The sequence below is a fragment of the Alosa pseudoharengus genome, unplaced genomic scaffold (assembly GCF_046254945.1).
Source record: "Alosa pseudoharengus isolate Yale_2024_CS ecotype anadromous, Long Island Sound unplaced genomic scaffold, YU_APseudo_1.1 YU_APseudo_1.1_scf_4, whole genome shotgun sequence".
NCBI classification, from domain to species: Eukaryota; Metazoa; Chordata; class Actinopteri; order Clupeiformes; family Clupeidae; genus Alosa; species Alosa pseudoharengus.
The window spans coordinates 7,807,590-7,821,077 of record NW_027468774.1 but is presented as its reverse complement, the minus strand read 5'-3'; the positions used below and the strand labels follow the sequence as shown (position 1 = coordinate 7,821,077).

The following is a 13,488-nucleotide window of genomic DNA, read 5'->3' as shown; positions in this document are numbered from 1 at the left end:
ACTTGAATGCAACAGTTTTTAACAAATTAGCGCAGCGTGCTATGATGCTAGCCAGATTTAAGCACAATTTAGTACAACCTGGAAAAATCATTGTGTGGTGGTCAATGTTGATATTGTGGTGGGCCGCCACAAATAAGTCAGTGTATGGGAAACACTGAGCTTGTATGTATCTCTATCCAGTGTTGTGCGTGAACGAGTTCAAAAGAACGCATTCATTGAACACGCTCATTTTTTCGTGAACGTTGAACTGAACGCAACACATTTTTTTAATAAAGAACTTGAACGTGAATTAGTTCACATTATGTGTCATGAACGGCAGACATCACTGTAAATGAATGTTGGAATTTGTTTTCCATTGAAAACTGAGTAACATCTGTTTTCTCTTCTGAAACGCAACGAGAGAAAGTTCCTCCCTCCTGTATTCTCGCTGGTGCCGCTTAAATCATGTATCACCAGACAGAAATGGTTTTGACATTGTGTGCGCAATGCATTGCGGGCAACGTAGTGTCTGGCTGAGAATAGTTGAATAGCATACTGGCTTCCGCACAACGTTACCCGTGATGAATTGCAGCAGAGCGGGGTAGGCATAGCAACGCCGCGTAGCAGGCAACGACAAGAGCGCGGAGGGCTGGAGGAGCGAGAGAGAGAGAGAGAGAGACAGACCAATGACGAGAGTGAGAGAAAGCGCTGCAATTTAAAAAAAAATGGCTAGTGGAAGTGATGGCACAGAGACTGGACTATCTTGTCTGTACTGCTGCAAGTTTCATCACCTGGTAAGAAACCCACAATTGCAGTGTCATGAGCAAATGTCTACAATGAGCAGCTTCAAAGAACGTATAGTGATTTCTAGCTCGTAGTGTGAAAAAAAGTATTTATTTGAATATCTCACGAAAAAAGTCAACTGAACTTTGAACTAGTTCAGAATTAAAATTGTGAACTTTGAACATGAACTGTTCACTTTGAGCATGTATGAACTGAACTTGAACTAGTTCAGAAAAGCTGTGAACTGGCACAACACTGTCTCTATCCTTCTCTGCCTCATCTCCCATGTGGGGAGCTAATTAAGGCTTCTTGACCGTCTACATGAGGCCTCTGTCATACGATGTCTTGTATACTAAACTCCATTTCCCATCAGGCCGTGTGCTGTGAGGACCACCTGCACTGTTGCCCCCATGGCACCACCTGTAACCTGCCGGCCAGCACGTGTGACAGCGCCCGCGGCCCCGTGCCCCTGGTGAGGAAGGTGCCCGCCCTGAGCGCCACGTTGCCCGCCGCGCCGGTGCCATCCCACGGGCTCATGTGTGACGGGCACACCAGTTGCCCCGACGACAACACCTGCTGCTTCATGCACAAAGCCGGCAAGTGGGGCTGCTGCCCACTCCGTCAGGTGAGACAGGAAGTGATGTCGCATTTGGTGGAGGCAGTAACATCAAGCATGTAGATGCTGATGGCTTATTGTCATTTCTGTTTTTGTTGTTGTTTACTGTCGTTGTTGTCCTCCCTCTCTTCTCCGGTCTGTTGTTGTTATTGTCTTTTACTTTACCTTTGTCATTATCTCTCACACACACTCACACTCACACACACACTCACACTCACACACACACACACACACACACACACACACACTCACACACACTCACACACACACACACACACTATTTATTGCACTAAGCACTTTACTGGATATAGAACTTTCTGGGTTTTTCTATGGGGGATTTATGGGGAGTTAATTATGTATAAGGTAATGGGTGATTCATGAGGATTTAAATGTTAAATGATATAAGGTAAATGGGTGGACAACTAAAAACTATATGTTTGTCTGTTTTGCTCTAACAACATTTCGTTGTTATCCTGTAACAATGACAAAAAAAATAAACTGAACTACACACACACACACACACACACACACACACACACACACACACACACACTTACCCTGACCCACTAACTGCCCCCTCACTTACCCTCCTTACCTGTTTTACTTTCCTTCCTCCCCATCCCCCTCTCCCCTCCTCCCCTCTGTCCCCTCTTTCTCCCTCCATCTCGTGTCCAGGCGGTCTGCTGCAGCTCAGGTGACCACTGCTGTCCCAGTGGCTTCACCTGTGACGAGAAGCACACGTCCTGCACCAAAGGTCGCCTTGAGATCCCCTGGTACAGGAAGCAGGAGGCCCGGGTCGTCCAGGGGTCGGCAGGGTCAGAGGTCGCAGAGGGTGTGATGGACGTGAAGTGTGACGACGAGAGCAGCTGTGCGGCGGGTTCCACGTGCTGTAAACTACCCACTGGAGACTGGGGCTGCTGTCCTCTGGTCAAGGTGTGCGCACACACACACACACACACACACACACACACAAATGCTGTAAACTACCCACTGGAGACTGGGGCTGCAGTCCTCTGGTCAAGGTCAGTCTGACAAGATGTACACACACACACACACACACACACACACACACACACACACACATAGATAGATAATAACATAATAACAAACACCTGCATGCACACATGCTTGCATATATACACAAAAAACACATACACATCTGTGTGTGTGTGTGTGTGTGTGTGTGTGTGTGTGACTCCCTCCTCCTCGTTCCAGGCGGTGTGCTGTAGTGACCACGAGCACTGCTGTCCGCAGGGCTACACCTGTGCGCTGGAGTCCGGTACCTGCGTGAAGCCCTCGGACCGGGCCGCCGCGGTCCCCCTCTCGCCGCTGTCCGAGGCCCAACAGCCCTCCCAGGATGTGCAGTGTGACGCCGAGACCTGCTGCGACACTGACCAGACCTGCTGCAGGACCTCCCCCGACAGCTGGGCCTGCTGCCCCTACAAGAGGGTATAGAACAGTCACCTATTTCCGCCCTTCACAAGAGGGTATAAAACAGTCACCTATTTCCACTCTTCAGCTGGGCCTGCTGCCCCTACAAAAGGGGATAGAACAGTCACCTATTTCCACCCTTCACAAGAGGGTATAAAACAGTCACCTATTTCCACCCTTCACAAGAGGGTATAGAACAGTCACCTATTTCCGCCCTTCACAAGAGGGTATAGAACAGTCACCTATTTCCTCCAATGACTACAGTGATACAGTGTTGTAGTGCTGCAGTGTACAAACCTTTGGTCCTTACGGGGCAGCCGTGGCCCACTGGTTAGCACTCTGGACTTGTAACCGGAGGGTTGCCAGTTCGAGCCCCGACCAGTGGGCCACGGCTGAAGTGCCCTTGAGCAAGGCACCTAACCCCTCACTGCTCCCCGAGCGCTGCTGTGGTTGCAGGCAGCTCACTGCGCTGGGATTGGTGTGTGCTTCACCTCACTGTGTGTTCACTGTGTGCTGAGTGTGTTTCACTAATTCACGGATTGGGTTAAATGTAGGGATGCACGATATATCGGCGGCCAATATATTATTAGCTGATAAGTGAAAAAATGAAAATATTATTATCGGTCCGATAACAGAATTATGGCCGATAATTTGCGCCGATATTTTTTAAAGTCCTAATTTAGGCCTACGTAAGGTCCGTCTGGCTACACTGAGCTACTTGAGCTTGGTTGGCTATACTTTTTACTCAATATAATGTCAGCGGTGTGAATGTATTTCACCACTCTAACAAAATCTGTGGATATGCGTTCATTTGGGAATCTGTGCATCTCAAAATCCTCTCGTGAATGATCCGCCATTTAACCTTAACAGAGCGGAGCTCTGCCGTCTTGTGCTGGTGTGTTTGCACTTTACCGCGCTGGTCGGGAAATAAACAAACTCGTTTGTGGGACGAGTAGGCTACATAAGTAGGCCTAGTTCTAAGTTGTGTGTTAGTATTATATTTTTGCATTACTTTAGCTTGGGTTTTGTATTATTACCTAGAAATATGCTAACCATTCGTGCTTCACTTCCAGACAGGTCATAATAATAAGTTATTAAAACCTTCGGGGCTAACTCCTTTCATTTCTGCTGCAGCAGGTTGTGCGCAACAGAGTAGACGGACATAAGATACAGTCTGAGGAGTTGCAGCTTTATTCAGTTACCCGCAGTTGAAACTAAACCCTCACAAACTCTGATTTGGTCGCTATACTGTAGCTTATTCCAAGCTGAGCCGTTTATGAGCGTTTAGTCCTAAATGAAAACGATTTAAACTCTCTAGCCACTCACTCGCAATTCACTGACGTCAGGTTCACTTAAAGGAGCCACACATACTGTAGGGCTAGGCTACTGTTATGTTGTTGACTGCCATACTATTGAGGAGTTCTGTCCATCATTTGATGGTAGGTAAAATTACTGCAATAAAATTATGCTTATTAAATGCTTTCCCCAAATCACTTTTTTTTTTTTTTTACAATTTTTTTCAAGAGTAAAATTATCGGTTATTGTATCGGCCACAACAAACCAATAAATATTGGTTATCGTTATCGGCCCTAAAATTCCATATCGGTGCATCTCTAACGATCGCTGCTGTCTCATCAGGCTCACGGTCCTAAAACCCCAGTTCATTCATGGTCAGAGATGAGGGAGAGAAACTTGAACCATCTCACCAGGCAGACAACTATCTATCTATCTATCTACCTGTGAACATCAAGAGAGAAAATGTGGCCGTTGAACTGCAACACTAGTGCCACTTGAATTTCAGTGACCACTGATTTACATTACAGTTCCATATGTCTACCATTTAAAGTCAGTTGTTGCTGTAACATTTATTAAATGGACAGGGCAAACCCCTAAGCTCCTTAGTTCAGTGTGCCCAACACACACACACACACACACACACACACACACACACACACACACACACACACACAGTCCTGTGCTCAACACAAGCGTGTCTCTGTTCCTCCTGATCCCATCAGCTGCACGCTCACACTCCCACACCTGCCATCTCACACACACATGAATGAGGCTGTGGAGCTGGTTAGCTCAGCTCATGTGCCTCTCATGCATATGAATTAGCCTGCCCATGGAGATGAATGACAACCACGCCATGCCAGTTCACACGTAGAAGTCCGCCTCTTCATTAAAAACACTGACAGCTAGCATACCCGGTTCTGCTAGCTCTTTCACATCTAAATTAGCGATGGAAACGAGTGACTAGTCCCATTTGGTTGCTTTATTTGTTCTTTAGGCTATATACAAACAAGGGGAAAACGTATATGAACAGGCTATATACAAACAAGTGGAAAACATATATGAACAGGCTATAGCAGGGGTGGGCAACTAATTTCCCCAAGGGGCCACATGACAAACTGGGACTGTTGAGGAGGGCCGGACTCAAAATACCGAACTCAAGTCTGAACTCAATTCTGTTCAATTCTATTCTGTTCTTGTATAACATTAAGTAAATCATATGGTTTTGTTTACTAGTCGTAAGAACAGATGAAAATGTGAGGGAGACAAAGGAAAAACAGCAATAGGCCTATTTAATCTATGTCCAGTATTTAATCCTCATTCCTCAAAATGATTTTTTGACATTGAAATTTTTTTCAGTTTTCAAAGACTGATATAAAAAAGTACTACAATATCTATATAATTAGGCTAGGTCATGAAAATGTGAAGGAGTCAGTACAACCGATAGGCCGTGCCACCATTTCATCAACACTCAGCAATATTTCATCATTAAATCATTACCATCATTAAATTAACTCTATGCAGAATTAGACTACGAAAATGTGGAGCAGACAAGAGTAGGCTGTCATTAGTTAATCAACATGCACAAAGAAAACTATTTTAAAAATGTAGGCTATGTTTTTGCTTTAACTTTATGCACATAACTGTGATTGGTGAACTCGCTCTGTGTGTTGAGCCGGCTGCTTCAAGCAACCTGTGGGTAGTAGCATCATACTAGTTCGCTAACATAAGCTTTGCAAATAAACTCAGACATATTTTGGTTACAATTACGGGGTTATCCTATTGTAAACTGTCTATCTGCCAGTAACGTTTTGAAATGAACACTTCGTAACAACCTTTGCGGTGGTGAGCGACGCAGACATAAGAGACACAAAACTTTGAAAGGTTTACGCCGACGTAAAGGCAACTGCATTGTGTCGACGCAGAAGCATTTTTCTATTCACCAGCACATCAGTGAGGGTGTTTACGTCGCCGCATCCACGCACAAATGTATGGGCGTACAAATAGCAGTCGCTTTCAAAATAAAAACAACGATATTGATTTGCATGCATTATCTCTATGCTAGGCTCTTGACTATTGTTCTTTCACGGACCTTACGCGGGCCGGTCAGGGAAAGCCCACGGGCCGGATGTGGCCCGCGGGCCGTATGTTGCCCATGTATGGGCTATAGGAACAAGGGAAAAACATATAAGGCTATAGGAACAAGGGAAAAACATATATGAACAGTCATTTTCATGGTGCAGCTCCTAAAGCCATCCATAATTATGTTTTAGTGAGTCATGAATTGAGTTTCTCTCTCGGATATGTGCCAATGCCACTGCCATCTAACCATCTAAACGGGCAGATCAGATATTCTCTGTCGTTTTCAACTTGCGCATCGTTGAATATGGCCACAATATTTTAACTTGTACCATTTGCACTACACGTAATGTTGCTTCCACGTGCACAACTGGCAGAACGGTGAAGTGCAAATGAGAACAGAGATGGAAAAGCTGCAATGAGGACTCTTTTTTTTGCCTTAAAATAAACCTGTACTCTATTTAGCGTACTTCTCAAGACACTTCGGAAACGAAAGTAAACAAGTAGCCACTGAAATAGCCTAATAATGCAAGCTTGTGTTATTTCGTGCAGTGGCGTCTGTACTGTATGTTTGCTTTCATTTTGGTGACCCAAATCACTCTGGTGCATGAATGTGGGTTGTCTGAAATTAGTGAACCATGTAAACACAAACATCTGATATGGGCCACCTTGAAATGTAGATGTAAATAGGCAGACAATCAGAACTGTGCAGAAAAGGCCTGCCAGTGTAGTCTCTCTCTCTCTCTCTGTCTCTCTCTCTCTCTCTCTCTCTCTCTCTCTCTCTCTCTCTCTCTCTCTCTCTCTCTCTCTCTCTGTCTCTCTGTCTCTCTGTCTCTAAGGGGTAGTCTCCTCTGCATTGTAGCTGAAATGTTATTACTCATTTTGTTAGTCACTTTGTGTGTGATAAAATGCATTTGCTAAATGATTAAATACAAGGATACAAGGAAGTTTATTGTCACATGCATATAGTTACTGGATGTAAGAAATGCAGTGAAATTATGTCTGGTGTCAGCCTATTTGTGCCTTTATGGGGGGGGGGGGGGTAAAAAGTGCAGTAGAAGAGGGGTTTAGTAGATTAAGTGGCAAGAGCTGCATAAGAAAGGTGGGAGAGGATTGGGATTGGGGGGGGCACCAACAAGGAGCACCCAAGAGCAACAGGGGCAAGGAAAAACTCCCTTACCAAGGAAGAAACCTTGGGCAGATCCACGGCTCAAGGGGCTAACCCAACTGCCAGGGTGTGTGTGTGTTTGTGTAGTGTGTGTGTGGGTAGGTGGGGGCAGTGTGCTGTAAGTATGTAGAGGATGTGTGTTGAAGAAGATCCTGAAGACAATGTGCTGTGTGTGTAGGGAGGGGAGCGGGGGGGCAGTGTGCAGCAAGTATGTAGAGGAGGCTTACTGTAGCAAGCAGTGTGCTGTATGTATGTGAGGTGATGACAGTGATGATGTAAATGATAAAATGCATGTGCTAAAGGATTAGATGTAAATTATAAAATGCGTGTGCTAAATGATTGAATGTAAATGATAAAATGTAAATGATAAAATGTGTGTGCTAAATGATAAAATGTGTGTGCTAAATGATTAGATGTAAATGTCTCTGCTTTCTTCTCTGATCCTACAGGCGGTGTGTTGTCCTGACATGAAGAACTGCTGCCCCATGGGATACACCTGCAATGCTGAGATCCAGGGCTGCTCCAAGGGCTCCACGCTCACCTGGTGGGATAACAAGTTCTGAGAACCACCTAGAGACTGAGCAGTTGCACTACAATATATATATATATATATATATATATATATATATATATATATACACACACACACACACACACACACACACACACACACACACACACACACACACACACACACACTCACACTCACACTCACACTCACACAACACACACACACACTTGCACAGAATAGTCTACAAAAAACAGTCTGTGAAAAAATCCAAACACTGGTTAAATACACACACACACACTCTTTCTTCTCAGACATCTTGCTGAACTGACACACACTCCAGTCCAGTGCTGTTGGGTCTGGACCTCTGGAACAGAAGGGACCTTCCTCTCTCTCTTGTAGTTCCTCTCCTAGTCTTTCAAAATCAGCCATCTACTCAAACACTCATTTCATGTCTTTTCATTTCAGAGTAGCTGCCACGAGCGCACCAAGTGAAAGAGACTTTTTTTCATTTCCCAAAAGCCTCCTCACCCGTATATCTGTTCTGCTTCCTGTATGTCTGTCACCTGCTTGTGTTCTAATCCGCTCGTACCTAGGAACTGTCTAGTGAGTCTCGGTTCTCTCTCACAGTAGATGATTATGTTTCATGTCACTGTAAACTAATGCTGAGATGGGCGATGAGGGGGTTGTTTTTATTTTATTTACAGTTGAGTTATTTTCCTGTGTCATTCGAGCAGGCGTGTTGTCTGTAGTTCCAGCATTTCGAGGTGGCAATCAGAGGGACATGAATGTAACCGAAGTCCCTCTGCTTTGAAGGAGGTTCTGTGGGTGTGCTAAACTTGTCACCCAGGTAACCGAGTTTTCCTTGATGTGGGCTGTCAGGGTAGTGAGCTGGTCCCCCTGCTTACCAGAGTTTCCTCGGTTTCGCGGTGTTGGTGTGGTAAACCGGCTATCCAGTTGGCAGGAGCATTATGGGATGGAACTGGGCCCGTACATGGCCTTCACCTGGTCTAGACCCCAACCCTGACCCCACACCTGGCCCCTCACCTGATCTAGACCCCAACCCTAACCCCAAACCTGGTCTAGACCCCAACCCTGACCCCACACCTGGCCCCTCACCTGGTCTAGACCCCAACCCTGACCCCACACCTGGCCCATCACCTGGTCTAGACCCCAACCCTGACCCCACACCTGGCCCCTCACTTGGTCTTGACCCCAACCCTGACCCCGTGTGATTGAGCCCAGACTGAGAGGCTGTTTGGGAACAGCAGACAAATGCCATCAGTGTTTTTGTCGCAACCTCTGAGGCATAGCTTTGATTAGAAAAGGTGGAAATCAAATCATAAATCCAAAGAGTTTTAGAGCCTTTTTTTTAGTAACCTCTGTGACTGTTGATTACGGAGCCAAAAACGTATGACTTCAGGATAACCCCGTGTCTTGTTTATAAAGGCTTCCTGGTTGATTACAGCCAAGTAAGACTGACCAGCAGTGCAGTTTTGTGTCTGAATGTCCACCCCCAGGATCTGTGTGGTCCATGTGCATGCACTCCCTACTCCTCCTCGTTTCCTGTTTGGATTGTCATGACAACACATCAAACCTGCATCCCTGATACCTGCTGTTGCACCAGCTGCTTTTAGTGTCACTAATGCTTTTTATTCATGTCAATCAAATCAGTGTTAGCACAGCTTTTCATTTTAGTTTTAGCTCATGCACTTAAGAGTGACTTCTGGTTAAATGGGGTGTGCCTTATCGTCCTAGAAATTCAGCTAGCTGCTTACCCAAATGTAACATCAACCCAGAAGGTGGCCAGGGGTTGTGGCTAGATGGGATACAGCTAAGAACGGAAGTCACGTAACAGATAGTGAAAATCTCCATAGAAATAAACAGTATCAGGACAGGAAGTAACCTAACCCTAACCCTAACCCTAACACTTAGCTGTATCCCTTCTAGCCACCACCGTGGCCAGGCCCTGTGCATAGGCAGGACACGGCAGTTATCTGGGCCAGGTGAGGGCAGCGTCATGCTTCACAAAGTTAGCTGTTAGCTCCTTCTCCACGCTGTTTGAAGGGCCTCATTCTCCCACGATCCTCAGGGTGGGGTTTCCTGCTGGACACATGGGTCTCGTGTGTCCAGTGAGGATGATTTACAGCTAGAGTCTGAACCATCTGATTCAAATTTGTTTTAAAAAAGGAAAACAAACATGGTTATTTTTTAGTGTATCTCTCTTATGGTCAGAGTCAGAACAACCTCTTGACTGTGTACGGATGGCGGAAAGCGACAGATTGTGTTTGGACAAGGAATAAAGAGCTGGCTTTACTCTGGATCTGTTTTTATTTTACTATTAAGTGATTTTTTGATTATTACTTTGTTTGAAGTGGATCAGGTGTCATTTGTTTATAATTATACAAGTGAAGAATTAAGATGGAAAATAAAAAAAAGGAAAGAAAACCATTCATCTGTGTGTCTTTTCTCGAGTCGAATTCTGTCCCTTTACAAAGACTGGTGTTGTGTGGGTGAAGGCATTAGACCCTCTTAGTGGATCACAGTTCACACTCCTATCAACCCAGCTCTCTGCTGCCACCCATAGGAGGATCACTGCTGCCACCCATAGGAGGATCACTTCTCAAATGTTGAGGTAGCCATGGTAATCCGATGACAAGTCCTCATGAGATAATCTTTGGATATGTGTTTAATCTTTGAACAATACCAAAGGCTTCTTATCTAGGGACGCATGGTATTAGATTTCTGCTGATATTTGACATACCAATATTTTAAAACTCATCCTGGCCGATAGCGATGCACATCTTTTTTATATCCTTTAAGGGTCTCTTACTATACTAAACTATTGCTCGTATTGTGATGGCATGCTTGTTGCAGATACAGGCATAACACTTTCATTCTCATTCGTTCTACCCCAAATTTATTCTTTAAGTAATGTACACATTCACTCGTCAAAATAGATAGAACCTAACTTTCCCCCCAAATAATTTTGGACACTGAACTTGTGTCTTCTTTGTGGTGGAGGGAGGTTCCAGAGAATCTTCTTCCTCGCGGGTTCACACAGTTTCTTGAACACAAGTACTTTTAAACTACTTACGGCCTCTACACAGCTGCGTGCGTTGCAGTGCTGGAGAGGCATCCCACTTATATGGGCTCACGTCATCCGTTGCCCAACTGAATTGTGGGTCCGTTGCGTCGCGTTTCTCCCGTCCCTCGCGTTGAGAAGTTCAGCTGTTGCACCAACAGACGGCACCGGCCAATCAAGCCAATCGAAGGACGGCACCAACCAATCAAATTACGGTTATACTTCAAGTCATTTGCATAGCTACCGTCGGGAACACCATCTCAATTATATATTGTATTACGTAAATGGCAATTATATGCATACATTGCATAGTGCCATGTCATGGAGAATGTGGCTTCTGTGATCGCTGCTGTTGGCCCCTGGTCTGTCCACTCAGATAATATGGGCAATCTAGTAAGCAGAGCGGGTGTGATCATGTGTGAACAGTGGTGTGGGCGCTGTGTTCGAGAAACCGGACTCCTACTAACGGGTAACACAATGCCTGTGGCCGGAATTAAACAGCAGATTGAAATGGATTGATGGGTTCAGGAGATGGAGCGTGATGAGAAGAGAGGAGAGGAGAGGGGGGGATGAGAGGAGAGGAGAGGAGAGGGGGGGATGAGAGGGGAGGAGAGGAGAGGAGAGGGGGGGATGAGAGGAGAGGAGAGGGGGGGGGGGAAGTCCCCTTGCCCTGCCTGACCACTGTGACGTTTGGGTGTGCTGGTGACGCAGGTGTTTCGTGGGAGAAATGCCTCTATAATGTATATAAATAACATAATCCAAACAGCTGCCCAGCCCTTTAACATCCCTGCTCGTTTAGCCTCAGTGGAATCACACTGTTATGAATGGAGTCTCTTTCTCTCTCTCTCTCTTTCAAATTCAAAATGCTTCATAGGCATAACATGATTACTTGCATTGCCAAAAGATTTATTATTATATAATACAATAAATCTGAACATACACATATACATACCCCCCCCTCTCTCCCTCTCTCACTCATTTTGTGTGTGTGTGTGTGTGTGTGTGAATGTGTATAAAAGAGAGTGAGAGAAAGTGAGAGCATGACGTTTGTATCTCCATGAGTGAGTAAAGTAAATGTGTTGGTCTGTTTTTGTTTGTGTATGTCTGTGTCCAAGCGTGGGCAGTTTTCGGGAAAGGGGGTCCGATCTTGTCATACTTGTCACCTCTGCCAGCCAATCAGAATCCACTGACACACATTCCCTGTCGTGCTGTGTTCCAAGAGGAGTAATGTTACACAGTGAGGCCGAGTATCTATGTGTGCGCATTTGTGGGTGGGTGGATGGATGGATTTGTGAGTGGGTGTGGGTGGATGGATGGAATTATGTGTGGGTGTGTGTGTGTGTGTGTGTGAGTGGGGGGTGTTCAGCATTAACATTTGTACACACACACACACACTCACACACTTATTCCCAAATAGTCCAAGCTGTCCTCAATCTTACCTCAAGAGATTCAACTCAATGATTTTTATAAAAATATGAATTAAGTGCAATATTAAGTTTGATATTCAAAAGAGCCTGACACATTTGTCCCTCAGTGTAAGGGGAGCGAGGTTGTCGGATTTCAATGACACAGCAACTTGAGTGTCGGGGCCTGTGTTGTAGGAAGTGCGGGGTAAAAATAACGCAGAAGCCTTGGAGAAGTCTGGCTACTAAGCGTCCTTCCACTAATCCTACCGCCATTGTCTCCTCAGAGCCTCCACAACAGCAGGTAAGAATAGCAAACCTCAGAAATGCTTTGCCTCAAACATCTTTAACTTTCTTTTTTAATACTTCCACATTTCTTATTCTAAATCCTTTCTATAACGTAACTTTGGGAGCAGTAACCATGGTAACCGTAGCATAATTCAGGGGGTGTTTTATTGAAACTTTATAGTGTTAATGTTGTGCTTGTGCATGAGGGATCTATGATGGCTCCTTCAGTCATTTGTCATGAATACTATAAGACAATGGGGGTGGGTTTGAGCAGCAGTAACTGATAAAAGGTTGGCATCGACTCTATACCCAAACATTGCACGTTTTTTTATCCTTTGGATAAAAGTGTCTCTTTACTTAACTGTATTTTCCTTCATAATAATAATTTTAGATGATATACTTAATTGTATTTATTGATGATACATTACTAAACTCTACACAAAGCGAATGATGAAACCACCCTTTTATCTACATGTTAATTGATTGTGGATATACTTTGTCAGAAATTCTATAGACCCTTTCAACAATAAAAACAAAAACAATGCTTGAACGTTCTATTTGGTTCCCAATCTGCATTAAGATAACATATGGAATGTTAAAACGGAAGCCTTGTGGGGCCAACTATGATGCTGATAATGGAACTCTCTTGAAAGGGTCTATAAGATTTTTGAGTGCAGTGCTCTAGAATCTTAGCTTTCTAGAATTTTAGCTTTCAAATTCTATTTGTGTGGCAACTCATTTCTTTCTCTGCGGAAGCCAGGAAATCACAACAAATGAATTTAAAAACACTTATTGTTATTTCTATTTTCATTTTGGCAAGTAGCCCCTTAGTAATATATAAGACACATGACCTCA

General features: G+C 44.6%; 1 protein-coding gene across 1 annotated transcript in view; it reads left to right on the top strand.

The window, feature by feature from the left end:
• The window catches only part of grnb (granulin b), a 269,480-nt gene that overhangs the window by 19,793 nt on the left and 236,199 nt on the right, over nucleotides 1–13,488 (top strand). Inside the window, exons 13-16 of the mRNA XM_076267170.1 lie at nucleotides 1,136–1,387; nucleotides 2,054–2,311; nucleotides 2,594–2,827; nucleotides 7,799–7,943. Of these exons, the coding sequence (XP_076123285.1) occupies nucleotides 1,136–1,387; nucleotides 2,054–2,311; nucleotides 2,594–2,827; nucleotides 7,799–7,912 (858 nt within the window). The 3' untranslated portion in view covers nucleotides 7,913–7,943. The remainder of the gene's footprint in view (nucleotides 1–1,135; nucleotides 1,388–2,053; nucleotides 2,312–2,593; nucleotides 2,828–7,798; nucleotides 7,944–13,488) is intronic.